Source organism: Trypanosoma brucei, chromosome 8 (genome assembly GCF_000210295.1).
Source record: "Trypanosoma brucei gambiense DAL972 chromosome 8, complete sequence".
NCBI classification, from domain to species: Eukaryota; Euglenozoa; class Kinetoplastea; order Trypanosomatida; family Trypanosomatidae; genus Trypanosoma; species Trypanosoma brucei.
In genome coordinates, this window is record NC_026741.1 from 814,225 (window position 1) to 833,391 (window position 19,167).

At 45.1% G+C, this 19,167-nt stretch overlaps 9 protein-coding genes across 9 annotated transcripts; all 9 read left to right on the top strand.

The window, feature by feature from the left end:
* Window positions 1-779: 779 nt before the first annotated feature.
* On the top strand, window positions 780-3,953 carry TbgDal_VIII3110 (DNA polymerase theta (helicase domain only),putative; the record flags this gene model as incomplete). The annotated part of the gene is made up of 1 exon (XM_011777338.1): window positions 780-3,953. The coding sequence occupies one exon, from the start codon at window positions 780-782 to the stop codon at window positions 3,951-3,953; it is 3,174 nt and encodes a 1,057-aa protein (XP_011775640.1).
* A 939-nt stretch (window positions 3,954-4,892) lies between these two features.
* Window positions 4,893-5,291, top strand: TbgDal_VIII3120 (hypothetical protein, conserved; the record flags this gene model as incomplete). Its single annotated transcript, XM_011777339.1, has 1 exon — window positions 4,893-5,291. The coding sequence occupies one exon, from the start codon at window positions 4,893-4,895 to the stop codon at window positions 5,289-5,291; it is 399 nt and encodes a 132-aa protein (XP_011775641.1).
* Window positions 5,292-5,911: 620 nt separating this feature from the next.
* TbgDal_VIII3130 (RNA-binding protein, putative) lies at window positions 5,912-6,532 on the top strand (the record flags this gene model as incomplete). The annotated part of the gene is made up of 1 exon (XM_011777340.1): window positions 5,912-6,532. One exon carries the CDS (start codon window positions 5,912-5,914, stop codon window positions 6,530-6,532), a length of 621 nt encoding a protein of 206 aa, XP_011775642.1.
* Window positions 6,533-7,144: 612 nt separating this feature from the next.
* On the top strand, window positions 7,145-7,873 carry TbgDal_VIII3140 (electron transfer protein, putative; the record flags this gene model as incomplete). Its single annotated transcript, XM_011777341.1, has 1 exon — window positions 7,145-7,873. The coding sequence occupies one exon, from the start codon at window positions 7,145-7,147 to the stop codon at window positions 7,871-7,873; it is 729 nt and encodes a 242-aa protein (XP_011775643.1).
* Window positions 7,874-8,492: 619 nt separating this feature from the next.
* Window positions 8,493-8,816, top strand: TbgDal_VIII3150 (hypothetical protein, unlikely; the record flags this gene model as incomplete). The annotated part of the gene is made up of 1 exon (XM_011777342.1): window positions 8,493-8,816. One exon carries the CDS (start codon window positions 8,493-8,495, stop codon window positions 8,814-8,816), a length of 324 nt encoding a protein of 107 aa, XP_011775644.1.
* A 316-nt stretch (window positions 8,817-9,132) lies between these two features.
* Window positions 9,133-9,915, top strand: TbgDal_VIII3160 (hypothetical protein, conserved; the record flags this gene model as incomplete). Its single annotated transcript, XM_011777343.1, has 1 exon — window positions 9,133-9,915. The coding sequence occupies one exon, from the start codon at window positions 9,133-9,135 to the stop codon at window positions 9,913-9,915; it is 783 nt and encodes a 260-aa protein (XP_011775645.1).
* Window positions 9,916-10,914: 999 nt separating this feature from the next.
* On the top strand, window positions 10,915-11,808 carry TbgDal_VIII3170 (hypothetical protein, conserved; the record flags this gene model as incomplete). Its single annotated transcript, XM_011777344.1, has 1 exon — window positions 10,915-11,808. One exon carries the CDS (start codon window positions 10,915-10,917, stop codon window positions 11,806-11,808), a length of 894 nt encoding a protein of 297 aa, XP_011775646.1.
* Window positions 11,809-12,550: 742 nt separating this feature from the next.
* TbgDal_VIII3180 (hypothetical protein) lies at window positions 12,551-13,168 on the top strand (the record flags this gene model as incomplete). Its single annotated transcript, XM_011777345.1, has 1 exon — window positions 12,551-13,168. One exon carries the CDS (start codon window positions 12,551-12,553, stop codon window positions 13,166-13,168), a length of 618 nt encoding a protein of 205 aa, XP_011775647.1.
* A 129-nt stretch (window positions 13,169-13,297) lies between these two features.
* Window positions 13,298-17,854, top strand: TbgDal_VIII3190 (hypothetical protein, conserved; the record flags this gene model as incomplete). Its single annotated transcript, XM_011777346.1, has 1 exon — window positions 13,298-17,854. The coding sequence occupies one exon, from the start codon at window positions 13,298-13,300 to the stop codon at window positions 17,852-17,854; it is 4,557 nt and encodes a 1,518-aa protein (XP_011775648.1).
* Between the last annotated feature and the right edge of the window lie 1,313 nt (window positions 17,855-19,167).

Consider the following 19,167-nt stretch of genomic DNA (forward strand, 5'->3'; position numbering starts at 1 on the left):
ATTTTCTCCTGTCGTGACGTGTCGTCCAGGACATATACACAAACACCCCATTCAAAAAATAAAAAATAAAAGAAGAATTATCCCGTGAATGAGTGCTTTGAAAATGGTTGTATCGCTATCGGGCGCATGCCTCCAAAAGCTGCTCACGCATGTTCATAATATACCAGTGCTGTCGTTGCCTGTTTTCCGTATTTTTGTCGACCTTTAGTTTGATATTTATTGGACAGGTATAAAACCCCGGCATTTCCCTTGCCTGCGACTCCATTCTGTTGTTGCTGCTATCATTATTGTCATTATTGTTACTATTTTCGTTTCATTGATGATGGCCAAGTTATTGTATGTATTGATGCGGAAGAAAGGCTAGTGGGGAGGCCGTATTTTTGGGAAAGGAGTTGATGAGGCGAGGCGTATGTGTGTTTGTGTGAAGCCAGTCGCGAAGTGCAGTGAACCGCCTCCCAAAAAATACATACAAAAACCATGCGTGTATGTTGATGTGCTTCACTTTTTTCGCAACGCAAGAGCCAAAAAAAAAATAGCAATGTTGAAAAGTTCAGTTACATTTCTTCTATTTCTTGTGTTTTATTTGCATGTGTGCGTGCGCTCCAAGTCATTTGAGCTGTGGAACCAGCGGTTGTGCAACTCACATTAGATTTGGATATAACATTTGTGGCAGCCTAACCCACCCACCCTCCTAGGCAAACATTTAAAAAAAACGGTGGTACACTATTTCCGGCATAAATTTGTTAAGGAGAAAGAGAAGGAAGGGAAGGTAACAACCGATGCGCAAGACGGTGGTGCGCTTAAAGACATTCAATCCGCCTCAACAATTGCAGGGAGGTAATTCTTCTTCCGTACAACTGACGCGAACAAACGTCAACATTATCACCGGTAATGACAACGATAAGAGTCGTGCATCTTCCCGAGCAGTGACATCGGTGCCGGAGAGAACATTGCATTCAGCAGCCGCTCCAGCATTGCAACGTGTGAAACGGGGCCGTGAGGAGTTGCCACAGAACAACTCAGCGAGCGGCCTTTCAGGAGTGGGTGCCGTAATAATTCCCTCGTCTCAATTTAGTGAGGTGGGGCCGTGGTCACAATTTATGCGGAAAGGGGCGGCGGATTTAACGGCGCATCCACATGCAGTTCCCACGTCTACAGAAGGAGACGCACCACCCCGTGATTTTTGTGATGGGGATGAAGATGACATGCCCCCCGTAAGCCAGGAGGAACTTCAGCGTGAAGCAGAGGAGGACATGAGACTTTCTACAGATGTTATTTTAACCCCTGGTACACCCAATGGAAACACTTGTGAGCCGTTTTCAAGCGTCAGCGCGGTGCCCACTTGCACTCTGACCGTCCCGAGTTTGAATTCAGAAGTTTCTCAAATATCAACCGGTCTTGACTATGGGAATGTGTACGGCCATGTTCCCTTTGGTACACCCGTCATTAACGATAATGTTCCGTCGGGACCGTCGGCGTCAGCTTTACCTCGTCCCTCGGTGGACGACCCCGATTTCTTCTACGATCTTCCCGTGTCTGTAAAGGATTTCTACGCGACGAGACGTGGTATCAAGAAGTTGTACAATTGGCAGCACGAAGTTCTAATGCGCGATGACATTCGTGCTGGTGGCAGTTTGGTGTACAGCCTTCCAACCAGCGGTGGTAAAACTCTTGTGGCCGAAATTTCCTTGCTTCGTTGCCTTATCAATAGGGGACAATCGTGTTTATTTGTTCTTCCCTTTGTATCGCTGGCGGAGGAGAAGACAGACGCTATGATTCCTCTAGGTGATGTGTTGGGGTTTACCGTCGATGGTCACTATAGTACGCGCGGAAGGTTTCCCTTACCAGTATCCAAGGCTGTGTTTGTATGCACAATTGAAAAGGCAAACTCGTTGGTCAATCATATGCTAGAGGAAAATACAATTGGAAGAATTGGTACAATTGTGGTGGATGAACTTCACATGCTTGGAGAAACTTCTCGAGGTGCAACGCTGGAGCTACTACTGACGAAATTGTTATGCTTGCGGCACAAAGTGCAAATTATTGGCATGAGTGCTACGATACCGAATCTGCCGGATATTGCAAGGTGGTTACGGGCCAGTTGCTATATTGGAAATTACCGGCCTGTGCCACTTCGCCAGTATGCTGTTGTGGGAGGGGAGGTGCTGGAGGATGGTCGCGAAGTTTGTCGTAGTCTCGTTGCAGCCGGTCACACTTCCGAGAACAGCCAGTTGGTCTTTCTGACAACGGAGGTTAAGGGTGCGTCGGTGTTAGTATTCTGTGCGAGTCGACAGCAGACGGTGAGCACGGCACGTCTCATTGCGCGATCGCGAAAGGAAGAGATTGACAAAGAGGGTGGTGTGCGGTATAACGCGCCCTCTTTGGCCCTTGTGGCGGATCTTCGTGCTCTCGACAGCGAAGAGAGTTCTCTTCTGAGCCAACTTGTTCCTTACGGTGTTGCATTCCACCATGGGGGCTTGGTTGCTGAGGAACGCACGTTGATTGAGACTGCCTTTCGCCGTCGATCCATTGGCGTGTTGTGTTGCACTTCCACACTAGCCGCTGGTGTCAACCTTCCAGCGCGACGCGTAATCTTCAAGACACCGTTTGTCGCTGTCGACTTCTTAACGAAATCTCGCTACCTGCAGATGTGTGGGCGTGCGGGTCGCGCAGGTCTAGATGAATTTGGGGAGTCGTTTTTGTTCCTTTCTCGAAAGGACCGAAACAGAGGCTGCGAGTTGATGCAGCAGGAGGTGGAGGCTTGTGTTAGTCAGCTGTTGGAGGAAAAGAGTACGGTTGAAAGGGCCCTTCTGGAGTTTGTCGCGATTGGACTCATTCGGAGCCTTTCCGACGCACGCAAGTGGGGGGAGAACATTTTGTTTCACCATGCACCTGGGCCTATTGACAAGGGATTGAACGCAGGATCGGTGGCGGTGCCAGAAATGCTGGAGGGCATCATACAGTCTGCTTTGAGCAAACTTGTGGAAAGGGGTCTGATGCAGCGGTTGTCGCGGCCAGCAGCGGATGCATCTCGAGCAGACTCTGATGTACTCGGCGATAGCGATGTCACGAATGCCAAAAACGGCGATGCGAAAAACAATGGCACTGGTGACGGAGACGCTATTTTAAGCTCGTCTCCATTTGGCTCCTGCTCTGTGCGCTCATGTTTTGGGGTCGAAGATGCCTTGATTGTGCGTTTGGAGTTAGAGAAATTGCAGCAATCGGGACTGATTCTTGCTGACGATTTGCACATGTGCTACTTTGTTACCCCTCTTCGTGATCCTATCGACGTTGACTGGTCTATCTACAGGGACATTCTTTCGCAACTCAACGAGACCCGCCAACGAATTGCGAGCATGATAGGTGTCGACGAATTTTACGTGAATCAACGTGCCATGGGGCTTGGTGATGCAGGCGGTAATGGTGGTGGGAGGGCTTTCGCAACTCGCCGTTTTTACGCCGCCCTTGCGCTTGCGGATCTTCTGAATGAGGTTCCTATCGGTGAGGTTGAGCAGCGCTACCGATGTAATCGCGGACAGCTTCAGAATCTACTACGTAGCGCCTCCATGTTCAGCAGCTCCATCACAAGTTTTTGCCGTGCTATGGAGTGGTATTCATTAGAGGCCGTTTTGGCATCATTTGTCAAGCGTCTGGGATTTGGTGTGAAACCGGACATCATACCATTAATGGAAATTAAAGGCGTACAGCCGGGGCGGGCACGTGCTCTTTGGCGGGCTGGGTTTAAAGATCCCGCTGCCGTTGCCGCCTGCACCCCAGCGGAATTACTCAAGCGCGTGAAGGAAGCGAACCCGCCAGACAGTAAAGTGGTGAAATATTTTTCCATACGATCTGCCGTTGTGGTGCTGCGCGAGGCAAATGCGTGGGTTCAGCAGAACATCCGTGAAAAGAAGGGAGATTTGGCTGATATAACCCTCCAATCTTCAGCCTACTGAAGACGTGCGTTGTGGTGACGGACATTGTGTTTTCCAGGAAAGGTATTTTTTTAACCTCTTTTTCTTTTTTGAGGTGGTGTGGTGTGCCACGCCGTGTGAAGTACCGGGCTGGTACCGCGCAAGGTTCAGTGCTTCGATTTTACTCCTTCTATTTTCTCGGTGGTTTGCGCTACCGGCTTTTCTTCGTTTTTTTAGTCTGTTTCCTCTTTAGCGTACTTCCACGATTAACCCATTTCCTACTCCCTGTTTACGGGTGTTGGGACATGGTTGATGAGGTTGTTGCCCGCCGTCCTATATATATATATATATATACGTACTTTGTATTGCCCCTTGTTTTGTTTTTGTCTAAAATGCTTGTTTGGAGCAATGCGCATGCAAACGGCAACAAGGGCTGGAAGGTTGTGAAGTGAGGGCTGAACGAGCTATTGCTTTTTCGGCGTCACCAATCGGTCAAAAATCTTGTCACTTCGATTTATCTTCGTTCTCTTTCTTTCTGTTTTTACGTAGGAATCTTTTCCTTCCCTACCCTTTCAACTCTCGAATTTACCGTTTTTGCGGTTTCCTGGTGAGCTGAAGTGTAAAGGGTCGCTACTGCGCGGGATTCCTCTTTTTATTCAAAACATTCATAATGACTTTTTTTGTTTCCTTTATTGTCATTGTTATTGTTATTGAGTATGTACTTTGTTCCATTCCATTCCCTTTCATTTCTTCGTTCTTCAAAAGAAGAATTGAAACTGATCCTCATGATTTCTTTCAGCCCACTGCTCTACTCATCATTGTTGCGATAACTATAATTGTAAATATATATATTTTTCTTCTTCTTTTCCTTCTCTTGCGCTTGCTGCTGCTTCAGTATCGGTGCCCAGAGAGTGGGAAAGATCTGTACCTAACAGAATTTTTTTTTTTTTAAAGAAGCGTAACGAACAAAAATTTGACTTCATGCTGTGGGGTGCGGTTACACTCCTTTTCCCCGCAGTTGTCATGTCGCTTCTTTTCATTACAGCTGGTGTGCCGGATATTAGGCGTTGTTGTATTCACTCGTGTGTCGCCGCTGCTCTCGTCCCTTTAGCGGTATTGGTGGCTATTGGCATTTCCATTGCTTTAGATCAATGCATTTTGTACCTTCATGAGGCGGCCCGTAGTTCCATACCGCAACCGCCACCGCTCCGTCATGCGCTTCTGCAGCTGAAACCCGACAGTCTCATGACTCTGTCCTTTCTGGATGTGCAAATTGTGGCAATTTTTTTGTTTGTATCGTACGGTTTGCAAATTCTCTTGTACCACCTGGTTGACATTGTGCGATACTTGAAAATCTCGCGACGGCGGTTGGTAATGTAGCAGCAACACTTGAGGTAAGAATGAGAGGAACTTTCGCATAATTGCTGGTGGGTTTCCTTTGCTTCGTGGGTATAACTGTGTGTATACAACTCTGTGTGTGTCCTTATCCTGGGCGATAACTCTTTCCGTTGTGTTTGCTTTCAAAATGTTGGAAAGGGTGCGTGGAATTGGGGAGTGGACGTTTTAATTTTGCTTCACATCTTTCAACCCCACCGAAGTGATTATTTCACACGTGACATAGTGCTGCCGATGGCATAATTTCGGTGTAAACCAGCTGCCGCAGAATTTTCATCCAATGTAAGGGTTGTGGCCCTTCTCACTTACTTCTTCAGTCTTTGGTTCTCTTTTTCTTCTCTCATCGTTACTATTGTCATTGTATTTATTATAACCAAGAGACGCTCTTCTTTTATGCAATTTCAACGCTGGGCGACAAGGAAGGACGAAAGCAGTTAGGGAATTAGGGGGCACACCTATACGTACTCGTATACATAAATAAATATATATATATATATATACGCGGCCGTTTGCAAATACATACATACATACACCAGAGGTGGAAAGGAGTGAAGAAGGCAAACGTGAGTTGCTAACAAATTACATCATACGCTTAGGTAGCTGTAATGCAAGAGAAGGAGGTGCAGCTGTATGGTGGAGCCATTACAAGCTCTTTCCCGGCGACTATGGTTGACGTAAGTGATATGCGACAGGTTCCTGACACACAGGAAGTGTACACAGAAGTAGAGACAGGCATGTGTATTATCATAGAGCTTTTAGCGAGGGAGCATGAGGTTAGTAATGACAATTGCGGAAATTATTTTTTCATCGACCTTGCAAAGGCCAATGGCTGCAATACTGAAGGCTACAACCTTAAACCACAACATCAATTACACCCAACCGATTATCCCCTTGTATCACAACCGCCCTCAGGGTCCGTTGCAGCTAGTGGCCGGTACTGCACATTTGGTTGTGTCATTAGCGGCCACCAACATATATCGAAATACACAAATGAAAAAGGAAAAGAAAATGATATTCTTGTGGTTATGTCGGTGTTACGTTTTGAACCACCCATATCAACGGACGTGCTAATCTCCATATCGGCACCTCAGTGGATTCATCCCGAGAGCAGTGAGGCTCGTGTCGTGCAGAAGTTGCGTAGTGAAGAAGAAGTGACAGCGGTAATGCGGCGTATTCTTCTTTCCTTCAACATAAGAGATTGGGGTCTTTTTGTACCGGAAGAATGATGGAAAAGCGGATGCAGAGGATATACATTTTTCCACATATATAATATATATATATATATATATATATATATACGTGTGTGTGTGTGGAGTTTGATTACACATTGTCGTTGTCGTTACGTTTGTGGTGATCAAAGACAGAAATCGCATCATGGTATCACAGTAGCAGTAGCCACCGTATTGTAACTGTTATTAATGGATGGAATGTTACGTTGGGGACGATTTGGCTGCAGTTTCAAAAAAAAACTACAACTACAAAAGCGTATTTTGTTTTGTCGTCTCCTTTTTATTTTATGCCGCTCAATTGCCCTCTGCCCTTGAGAATGTGTAGGGTCGAATCATACGTTGATCCCCTTTATTTTGCTTGCTATTTTTGTGTTAAGCCGAAAAGAGAATAAAAGCACATTCGAAGAACTGTCAAAGCACGCCCTGTCTTTAAAGGCTTCATATTATTATTGTTATTGTTATCATTAGGAACAATCTAGCATTTCGTTCATACTAGTAGGAACCGAGGAAAGGATTGAAGGGAATAAATAAAAAAAAAGGAGGAAGATAAAAATCTTCCGAATACTTTAAAGAGGAAAAAAAAAAGGGAAGAGAAAAAAAAGGGAGAAGATGCTTCGTAAAGTCACTAGCCCATACAAGGTGTCCATCCGCCGCACTGCTGCCTCAGTCACTGCTGCAGATTCAAAAAAGGCAATACTCCGCCTCATTCGCTTTGATCCGGAAACTAATAAACAGCGCGTGGAAAGTTATGAGTACGACAAACACCATGATTATATGGTGCTCGATCTTATCACCGCAGTGAAAGCTCATCAGGATCCCACACTGGCTTTTCGTGCCTCATGTTGCGAGGGCGTGTGCGGAAGTTGTGCCATGAACATCAACGGTGTGAACAGTCTTGCGTGCATTACATTTTCACAGCAAGTTACAACAGTGGGCCCGTTGCCTAACTTTCCAGTTATTAAAGACTTTGTTGTGGACCTCCGGCACTTCTTTCGTCAGTACGCGTATATTCGACCCTTCGTCCGTAACGTTAACCTCGACCGTAGCCGCCTTGATAACATCGTAGAACGTTATAAAACCATAACAAAGGTTATTCATGGCGTTCCTTCAGATGATGAGGCGCAACTTGCCCAATTGGAGTCGAAGAGCGGGGCGCAGACGGATGTGATGGCGCTTCTTCAGTTACTTGATGCAGTTTGTGAGTCTGGAAATGTAACGCATCTCATCCGCACGTTGGAGGCGCTGCAGGAGAGAGGCATGCAACTCGATCAGGGAAAGGTGAAGGCACTTATCGAGGAAACGTTACAAAACTACAAGAAGCGGAAACTAGGCGCATGAAAAGGGAATTTGGGTTAGTGTTTATCTAAAGACACAAATATGCAAACATACACATACACGGAGAGAGAGAGATGGAGAGATTTGTATGCATATATTTTACACACATATACGGATAAATATGTGTATGAAGGTGTGCGTGCGGTAGCGTGGAAAACGTATCGAGAAGTAAGTGAAGGTATAAAACTAGGAGTAGAAAAGGGGAGAAAAACGGTAATTCCTTTTTAATTTTTCGTGTGTGTTGTTTGTTTGTTTTAAAAATACGTCTGTCTTATAACACCGTTATTACTGTCATTACTATCATTACCACCATTACTGATTATTTCTTAGTTTTGCCTAGGTGCAATATTGTTGATGTTATTGTGAAATAGTGGATGTATATTCTTTTGATTTTTTTTTGTGTGTGTTATATTTCCTGTTCCAAGTTTCCGTTTCAGGGTGCCGAAAAGAAAACGAGGGGGAAATGAATAATGGGAAACGGCGTGCGTTTACGACTTTTATGTGCGCATGTGCTTATGTTATTGTGGCCACTTGTGAATATATCTCTTCTCACCAGAGGCAGCAGTACCCACAACGGCAATAGGACGAAAAGAAAAAAAAAAAAGAGAACAGGTGGAAATGAATGAATGGAGCGGTGTGGGGAAAGAGAAGAGAAAACATTATCTGCTTTATCTTATCTGGAGAAATCTGGTTTGGTGGCTCTGGGATTTATAGTCCCCTCCGTCCTTTACCGCATTTCTTCTGTTTTCATCCTACTGATCTCTTTTTTTTTTGGGGGGGGGGGAGGAGCCTCTTAACTTTCCTAGTGGTTTCTGACATTTTCCCCATGCAAGCGGGGTGGAATATATTCGTGACTTTGTGCGACAATATATATATATATATATTGGGGGGAGAGAAATTTGGAACGGGAAAGGGGAGGTTTCTTGTGTCTCTGCACGCATATTAAGACGCTTTTTCTTTCATCCGTAAAACCTGAAACGAACAAACCAGTCCCAGTGTGTTATACCTTGTATGCTGTTCGTTGTTTTTTTTATTTGCACTGTCCAGCTGTTTTCTCTTTTTTTGAAATCTATCTACACTTTCCGGTTCTGGATTGGCTCTTTTCGTCATTGTTGACTCCCATTTTTTTTTTTAAATTCTTTTTTCAACGTCCGTTTCATTCCCATGGCACAGTGAAGTCGCATCAAGGGAACAAGGAAAGTAAAGGTAGGAAAAAAAAACAACACAAAACAACATATAAGGAAAAAAAACACTTTAAGGAAATGGTGAAAATGCCGTCGAACCTATCTGATTTGTTTCCGTTACCCAAGTGCTCGGTTGCAAGTGCTGTGGAACTCACGCTGCTCATTGGCGCAGTCGCTGCCTCCACGTATTTAGCTGTGGCGAATTCAGTCTGGAGAGTTTACTGCGGATTAACTTTGGTGTTGTTTGCTGTGTATTGCCTGCGGTTGTGGCGCTTACTTCCCGGTGAGAAAGAATATTTGGAAATGGAAGCACACAAACTGGCGGATCATATGATGGTGAAGCAGCGCGAGGCGACCGCTACGCAGCAAACACTCGTAGGGCAGAGAGGACACGCAACAAATCCCGCACAAACCCCAGCACTTCAACACTCTCACTTTCAAGGTGTAAATCCCATATTAGGGTCTCATCAATTGCAGCAATTGGCGAGCTCTTTAGCACTTTCGCAGTCTCAGCAGTTCATGAGTTCTATGATGCTTCCGCACCATCAGCAACTTATGAGCTCTGTTGCTTTACCACCGCTTCAAATTTCCAACTCATTACCCATACCTTTACCATTGCAACAGCTTGCAAACTCCATGGCACTTTCCCAAATGCACCAACCACAGTTTCATGCGGTGAATCATATGGTAGCACCTCAACAACATCAACGGGAATTAATAACACCACGCATTACGGTTGCGTCTCCACTACCAACACCATCGGTGCTGAGACAATTCCCGCCGACGACATTGCGTGAAAACGATGGAGAAGAGCCGCCGCAGAAGTCCCAGATGCCGTATGGTGATGGGCACCTCGGTTAAGTGCATGCAGTTAATTGTCATTTGATATTCGTGGTTGCACTTGAACGTTTTTATTTTTCTATTTTGCTCAATACTACTACTATTAACACTACTGCCATTATTATTATTATTTATTTATTTACTTTTATCATCGTTTGTTTACACTCTATTTTTCTTATTGCTTTCGTGCACTATCCACCTCTCGGGTTGGTTATCTTCTATTCCCTTTTAAATCTTCGTGACATTCTTTCGTCTGGTCATAATGATACGAAATAATATTAATAATAGCGATGCGACTATTGCCCGCACGAGGAAAGCGAAGCGATGGAAGCTGCGTTGCGTCCAGGTGGTTTACTTTGCTTATTCTGTTCTCCGCTTTTAAGGGACAGCAACAAAATGAAAATGAGAAAGTTATAAACGAAAAGGTTAACACGAATACATGACACAAATATATATATATATATATATATATATATAGCCGCATATGCCTCCGTATGTGTTATGGAAGGTGATTGTGTAGCTCATTCTGTTTTTTTTTGTTATTTCCTAATGCTGTTGCAACAACCCATGATCCTCAGAGTTTGATCAAATAACCGTAACGTTATGGCGGCTTTCTAAATGCTTTGCCAACCGTCAGTGATTGAGTCTCATATAAAGTTCGATGATGTTGCTGCCATTTGTTTTCCTCGTTGTTGTTTGTCTTGACTGCTTTATTTATTTTTGCTCGGGAAGGGATAACCCCTTACCTTTTGCTATCGCAGCTTTTCCCCGTTCTTTTCTGTGAGCCCTTGCCAATCCCATTGGTTAGGTTAAGTGCCGTGTTGATACACGTACGGGTGGATACATAAGGGTCAAGCCATCTGCACACACACGCACACACACAATATATATATATATATATATATATATCGATAGACATACGTGCGCGTACGTACATATATAGACAGACACAGAGAATATACATACATATATCTATATATATTTCAGTTATAAGTAGTGCAACCACTGCGCAGTACCAACATGCAACAGAACATTCACTCTTTCACACCCACCAACGGGAAGGATCGCTGTAAGTTATGTCTCTCCTATTGCGGGCCCATTTATCTTGTTGTTGTTATTCTCTCTTTCCTTGGCGCCTATGCGGCATTCTTCATTGGGTTATGCTTGCGATATCCCACTTCATGGAAGTTGGCTGTTTGCATCTCATGTCTTTTCACCGGCGCTGTGTTGGGTGGCATTTTGATTTTTACCCTGCTTCGGGCGGTCTTCACGCCAGCTGGTTATGTCCCACAGTCGCCGTGGCAATATCCACCACGTTATATCGGTGAGTGTCCGGGGTTCGTCCCCCCGTCTGGTGAGGGTGTAGGTGAAAATCCCAATACGGTGCGGCAGTTGGATCGTCATAATCAACTGCGCTACTGCACTGCCTGCAAGCAATTCAAACCAGATAGGGCGTACCACTGCGAATCGTGTGAGCGGTGCACATTTGACTTTGACCACCACTGCCCTGTACTCAACAATTGTATTGGACGTGGCAATTACAAGATGTTCGTTCTGTTTCTTTGCTACGTTCCCATAGTCGGTTGTGTTTTGGGTGGCCTGATGTTTGTGGGGTTTTTTTTAGTGGATGAAGCGGAGCCGGCAGTTGCGTGGATGGTGTTCGCGATGATTATGATGATCTTCTGCGCCGTTATTGGTATATTTGGCTGTGTGCATTTGTGTTGGCTCTGTCGCGGAGAGTCCACCATGGGGCGCCACGTGAGTAGTTTTAACAAACAGCGGGGCCGAAGCAAAGAAGAGCGTGCACGAGAGCGGGAGGAACATTGCAATGCCGTGTGTGGAGTGAGGCGAGTGTGGTGGCGTCTTGTCATGCCAGTCTTGCCCCTGCGGGAAGAGGCGGCTTCACTTGTTTGAGGCTTTTGTTGTTGTTGTTGTTGTTTTGTAGTGTTGTGACGCGACGTGGGAAGGATGGCGAATCCGAGTGGTAAGAAGCAAATACAAGGTTATATTTGTCATGTACAACTCTGTTTATTTAGCAGCGTAGAAAATATGAAACTGAGAACACGACGCCTGTTTTTTTTTTTGTATTATTGTTATTATCATTTCCATTCTGCCCCACTGCTATGTTTGTTTGTTCTTGTACATAAGCCTGTGTTATGAAAGTTTTCTGTAGGAAGGGGAGGTGTTGCACTTGGAAAAGGGAGTAGTTATTCCTTCCTCTCCTTTTCGTATTTGTCTCACTTGGCATATGGTCCCTCCACATCCACCCACACATTTCCTCCTTTCCTTCGGCGTACCTTTAGGGGGTCGTCTATGTGCAAATTTATTTCTTTTTTTTATCGATTGCAATTCTAACCCCGGCACGCACATCATTTTTTTTCTTATTTTATTTTGTTCTTACTGTTTTTAGTGTTCTTGACCGAAACACTTCAACGCTATTTGGTTTATTTGATGAACCTCCTTTATCATCTGTACTTCATCCATTACTTTCCTTCACTTGGCTTCCAATGAAGGAAACAAACGAATGCAGAAGAACGGGGATCATGTGGTCTCCTTTATGATGCTTTTGTTTCATTACACCTTTCGGATGCAACTCTGCAGTGGTTAAACAATTTATATTTCAACTGCTGCGTTGAAGGGAACGGAACCAGTAGAGATGTTAAATGGAGGAGAAGGTTTGGGGTGGGGGGAGGCGTCGCGTTTATTTCGGAACTGGAGAGTGCCATACGCAATTAACAAAAAAAAGCAAACTAACAAACTGGTCAAAGAACTTGAGCGGAACGACTTCTTTTTGTTAAAATGGCAAATTTCAATGTGTGTAAACGTGCGTGTTCGGGCGTGTACTTATGTCTATGAGTGGCTAGAGGGAATAGTGCGGAAAGACAAAGTACGAAGCTTCGCTTTCGTTTTTTTGTTGTTCTTCCTACCTCATCGACTTCCTCCAAAAGTGGTTCCAGACGCGTTAAACATTTTTCACGGGTCTTTTAAACATTTTTCTCTTATCCCCCACTGTTCACTTATTATTATCCTCCCGTACATACGTGTATGTATGTGTATTTGCATGTGTATTGCGCTGTGTTTAAATCTACTCAGAAAGTTCATTTATCGCTGCCACTATTCTCCTCCACTTTATTTCGTTGTTTATGTTATTATCTATCTCCCCCTTTTTAGGCCTTTGTTGTCTCTTTTCTGTTGTGGTTTTGCCGTTGCTGTTGTTGTTGTTTTCCACCGTTTTGACCTTAGGGAGGAATCGCAAAGGTGTGGTCGAAACTAAGGGGGAAAATACTAGAGGACCGAGGAGAGAGAACAGGGTGACAGCAAAATACAAATAAGAAAAGCTATTTTTTTTTTTTAAAGAGAGGGAGAAAGAAAGAAACAAGGAACTGGTGATATCAACAGAGGGATGAAACAGAAGGAAACCGCCAGCGACATAAACGGTGTCAGAAGCTTACAGGGAAGCGCAGGAACAGTTGCATCCCCCAGACCTCCCACCGTGTACAAAACGTATGGCGGTAGTTCCCATTTGCCACTAATAGGAAGGTTGCAACGGGCTGTGCGCCGTCCAGGTTCCCGCTCTAGATTAACGCTAACTACTTCGGGTAGTTCTGAAGAGCTAACGAACTTAAAACAGCTTTTGCAGACTCAAAAGGACCGGCTGTCACGACGATGTCAAATGATAGACGACAGTTTGGAGGATTACAGTGCTAACAGGGAAAATGGAACGGCAGGAATAGTGGAAGGGGGGGAGGAGGGAGGTAAAGAGGGAGTCACCTGCCCAGCGATCAGACGGCTAGCAGAACGGATGCTCGGCCACGTTAACCCCGAAACTAATGACTTGGAGGAGTATGAAGATGAAGAAGAAGAGGAGGACAGCGAAGTGCGCGCATTGGAAGACGATCTGTGCAGACGCGAGGCGAGGTTAAATATCATAAAAGACAAGATGAAGCGCTTATGGGTGGAGAAGCAAATATCGCCGGCAGCTGCCGTTCCGCCTCCAGAGCCCACTGTGCTTGCTGCCACTACCGATCAGGAGGTGATCGATGTGGCGGAAATAATGTACAAATTCGCCAGTGGGACCAGTAGGGACAATGAGAATGGTAAGGAAAAGATGGAGGGCTCCTCCAGCATTATTGTGGGTGACCAACAAGTATTTGACGATGGGATATCAGATGCCACAGCAATCTCCATTACAGATTCCCCTGCCACTGTTCGTCCTTCAGGCGCCATCAAAAGTGAGGAACGGGCATGCCTCGTACCTTTGCGTTCAAGCAGTCTCGGTCGACTGACAAGTGGTGCGAGGGTTTTTATGGATTTGCTTCCAAACATGCGGGATATTATAGTGCTCTCTCCTGGTGAGGTCGGTGTAGCCCGCAGGGGAGATATACTTTCAGAAAACCACATTCTCAAGGTCGATTCCCAGGAGGCGCTGCGCTCACGCAAGGGGGCAATGGGTATCATCTCCGGTGCACCGTACTTCCGCATGGTCCCCAAACTTAATGTGGCAGGAGTAGGGCAACCGCGCGCCAGTGCCGTTCGAACGATCGTGAACGAGTTGCGGCGTGTAATGGATGGATTGGTGGTATGGGTAAACCTTCGTGAGGAGCCACTCGTTTACATCAACAATGAGGCTCATATTGTGCGGCAACGGAGTGACCCCACAACCCCTATTATTATTCCACATGTCACAGGAAAAAGTATTGCCCTGATAGATGATAAACTGAAAAAAGAGGTAATCAGGGAGGCAAGCGAAAACAGTGGAAACGTCAGCGTGCACATGGAAGGAAAAGATGGCCACATGGAGGACCAATGGGAGAGCGTTGAAAAGGATCAGGTCTTCACCTTAGAGGAAGTATTCCGCCCACTGAGAACGAACATCGTATACCACCGGCTGCCCATAACACAAAATGTTGGGCCACAGCCAGGAGACTTCGATTTCGTCTTCGACTTGTGTTCAGATGACCCGAGGAAAATGATCATATTCAACTGTCAGACGGGACGTGGGAAGACCAGTGCCATGATGACCATTGCCAGTATCGTACGTTTTTACCAGCTGTTTGCTCACGATGCGGTGCTAGACGCTAGTTTGCTTCGCACTGAAGGTCGCTGTTTCAGTTTCCGAACCATCAAAACGATCGTATCACTTATTCCAAATGGCAAACTCCATGAGCGACGGCTCCTCGTTCTTCTTGATCTTTCGGACAAGGTTTACTCCATCGCTGATCATATCAACAACGCCTTCACTTCCGGTACCACACCCGCCGAAGAGGCTATTATGCATCTTAAGCAGTACGCCTACTTCCTTGTGTTTTCATATTACTGCGAGCAACGCATATGGAGTTTCAGTACCAAACAACCGTTCAGTCAGTGGTTGCTTGGTAATAATGAGATCAAACTGCTCCTGGAAAGGATAGAAACAATGGAGGAGGAATTCAAAGAGGAACGTATCGCCGCACCGGTAAGTGAGGCTGGTGACTTTGACATGGATCCAGTACGGAAGCGGCGGGGTACTGTGCTCAGCGCCAACCGCATCTTATGCAGTTTTCCTTTTTTTGCCAGTGGAAAAGAGGAAACGATCGGATCGCTCCGTCAACTGGCACCTGGTGTACCTATATTTACATGTGGTCGCTTGACGGAGGAGGGACGGCAGTGCGTAGTGAAGGATATGCGCCATTACTTTCCAGGAAAGATTATGTGGCTTAGTCTTCGTGCGGAGCCGATGGTGTTCATCAATGAAATGGGTTATACGCTGGTGGATTACGACGTGACCACATATGGGAAGGGTGGTGAAGGGATAACCATGCACACATCGCTTCACGCCATTGAGCAGATGGAAGAACGCCTTCGCCGCGATGTCCTTTTGGAGGCCCAGGAACATAAGGGTTACATTTTGTTGCATAATTTTGATGAAACAGGAAAGCGAAAGGCGATGCAAATCAAAGCGTGCTCTGTTCGAACCCCCAGATCGATCATGACCGACTTCGCCGCCACGTACGATGTGAGTTATTTTCGCATTCCCATCCCACTTTCTGGTGAAATGTTACCAAGTGACGTTGATCCGCTTCTGGAGCACTTGAGTAAGAACACGAAGGACACCACAGTTTTTATAATCAACGATACGCAGGGTTCGGTGCGTACAACTGTAGCCCTTAACATACTGACGATGTATCGTGTCTCCCGCACTTGTAACCTCCGCTCGATGAGCAACCCAGCAAGGATTGCTGCGGCCCTGCGCACAGGTAACAGTGATGTTGTGCTACCGCAGGTGGACATAATTGCTTACCAGGGTAGAGTCACTGATAGTGCAACCAGGAATTATAAAGAATTGCAGGTGGCATCAACCATCTGTCAAATGCTGAGGGCCGGGTCTCTACTTTGTGTAACAGATGCACTCATTGATGTTGGTGGATGCGGCAAACGGTGGAACATCGTTCACACGATTCACCACTACGCGAACGCTATTACTGCTGGTACCATTGAGAGGACAAAAGGCATTCGTGAGGCTGTAGCAATGGTGCGCGTGTATCTATTTGTACTTCTCAGTACAATATACATTGATGCACAAGGGGATTATGACGCCAGAGAACCATTCAATTTATGGCTGGAGCGGCGTGTTGAGGTAGCAAATATCCTTAGTGGTCTGGAGCAACGTGCAGAAAAGGCCTTCAAGTACATCACGCCAAGTAGTGTGGGAATACCAAGTGTCGTACATCGCCGCGGTGACGTGCTTACTGCGAACTACGCTTTGAAGGCGGACCACTTTCCGGGATGCCAAAAGAAAGGAATCCGCCCGGAGGTGTGCGGTGCGCCTAACTTCCGCAAAGTGAGGGATGTCAATGTGTACGGTGTTGCAATTCCTACAATCTTGGGTATTCGCAACATCCTCTCCCTTCTTGGGGCTAGTTTTGAGTCCCTTGAAACATATGAAGGAGAACAAAATGATATGGATCTTCATTTGGGATTTGCCGCGCCCCGGCTATTTGATCCGCGCTTCCAAACAGAAACTTTATCCAAGCCTCTTCGAGGACATGTTGTTTGGGTCAATCTCCGTGAGGAGCCGATTCTATACGTTGGTGATAAGCCATTCGTCCTCCGCAATCTCGAAACGCCGTACGTAAATGTGGAGCTTACGGGTATTGCCGCTGATGAGGTGGAGCGTGTTGAGCGACAATTACGGCAGGATGTGCTGAAGGAAGCGGAAGAAAACGAGGGATTGTTCCTTATCCACGATGAAGAAACACCAGGTGAACTAGTTGGCGTATGCAAGCCGGTCACAACAGAAATGGTCAAAACGTTACGGGATGTTTATGACGATTTTGTCTCGAACGGTTGCCGTGTTACGTTGTTACGCCTGCCAGTGACTGACGAACAAAGTCCTACGGAAGGGAACTTTGATGCCCTCGTCGAGGCGCTTCTGCCGCACATTACGGCACACATGGACCGTCGCGAGACGTTGTCATTTGTGTTTAACTGCCAGATGGGGCGGGGCCGAACCACAACCGGAATGGTGGTTTGTTGTTTACTCATTGGTTTGGTAATGCCCGAGTACTACAAGGAGTTAGACAGCATTTATGACCCTCTTTACAAGGAGGAAGATTCCAAACTGGCATGTGGTGAGTACAGATGTATCAGCGACCTGAAGCGGACACTCACAGGCGGTCGCGAGGCAAAACACCGTGTTGATTTAGTAATTGAAGCGTGTTCAACGATGCAGAACCTTCGTACTGCCATTGAATTCTTTGCTCTTCAGGTGCAGTCACCTGATGTAACGGAGGAGCAGCGCGGTCGGGCTCACCACCACGGTGTGCATTACCTGCGACGTTATTTCAATCTTATTGCCTTCGCTGCATATTTAGAGGAGGAGTACGACGCTATGAAAAAGCGAGTGCGGTGCTCCTTTTCTCGCTGGCTGGCTCAGCGCCGTGACGTCACCACACTGTGTGACTCTGCCGCATTAAAATAAACATTAGAGGGGGGAAGTGCAGTGATTTTTTTTTTCCACTGTTTGTTGTTGTTGTTGTTGTTACCTTCGGTGACGTTGTGTTATCGATATTTGTACGTTTAGGGTGTCACGCAATGGAATAACGGAAAAATAAACAAGATAAATTTCCAGAGATTTAAAGGGAGAAAAAGCGGCTACTAACAAAAGGGGGAGGTGGGAGCGGGTGCTCATGGAAGGATGTGTACTGCCGAACAAAATGTACAAAATAAAGATTTTGAAAACTAAAGGAAAAAAACAAAATTAAAAGGAAATTAAAAGAAAAGAAAGAGCACGAGGGATGGGATGAGTTTTGTTGCGAAGGGGATGAGAAGAATGGAAATCGCTCGGTGTTTGCGTGTGCGGATGTGCTTGTTTCTTTCCCCCTTTTGCAGAAGGCAGTTTTGTTTTGTTTCGTTTCTTTTTTTCTTTTTCTTTTCTTCTTTAACTTATCTCTTCACTTTTTGTTTTTTCTTAAATTAGGTTCACTCAAGGCACACGGGTAACGGGTTTGGTTAATAATTGGAGCCATGAGGCATCGATTTCTCTCTTTTTTTTCTTATATATGTTCGTGTTCTTGTTTGTCTGTCTGTTTGTTTGTTTGTTCGTTTTTTGTTATTCGTGAAATCTAATAGGAAGGTGGAGCGACACCAAAACGAAAACGCCCTCGTAAGGGGACGGAAGAATGGGTGTGGTGACTGTTGTCGAGACATTAAAGCAACCGGAAATCAAAAAAAAAAAATAATAATAATAAAAGAAAGAGGAAAAAATAATGACTAAGAAAATAAAACAAACCGATGGGGAAAATAGCAAGTGATATGTATATATATATTTATATATATATATATATATAAATATGTGTTTGTTTGAAAAAAAAAGAAAAAAACTTATTTTGGAGCCAACGCAATCATTACGGTGTTGAAATTTAGTCCTGTGATTATGTTTTCCTTCCTCTTTCTGTCACTTTATCTCATTTCGTTAATTTTCTTTCTTTTGCTTTTTTTTTTTTTAGTCATACGCATGCATACATATTTTCATATACTTACAAATATTTGTTTGTATTCGTATTGTTTGTGTCTCACTGATCGAATGGATTTTCTGCACGTGTTTAATATCCGGTCCAACCGATGCGATTTTTCTGCCCAAAATGTAAATTTTTCTTTTCACTTTTTTCGGAGAGACTAAAGAAAAAAAAGCCGATCCAAATGTATTGTTTTTTCCCCCATTCTTTTTGTCTTCTCTTCCCCTATAACTCAAATGCACGTATGTATATATAAATAAATATATTTATTTTTTTC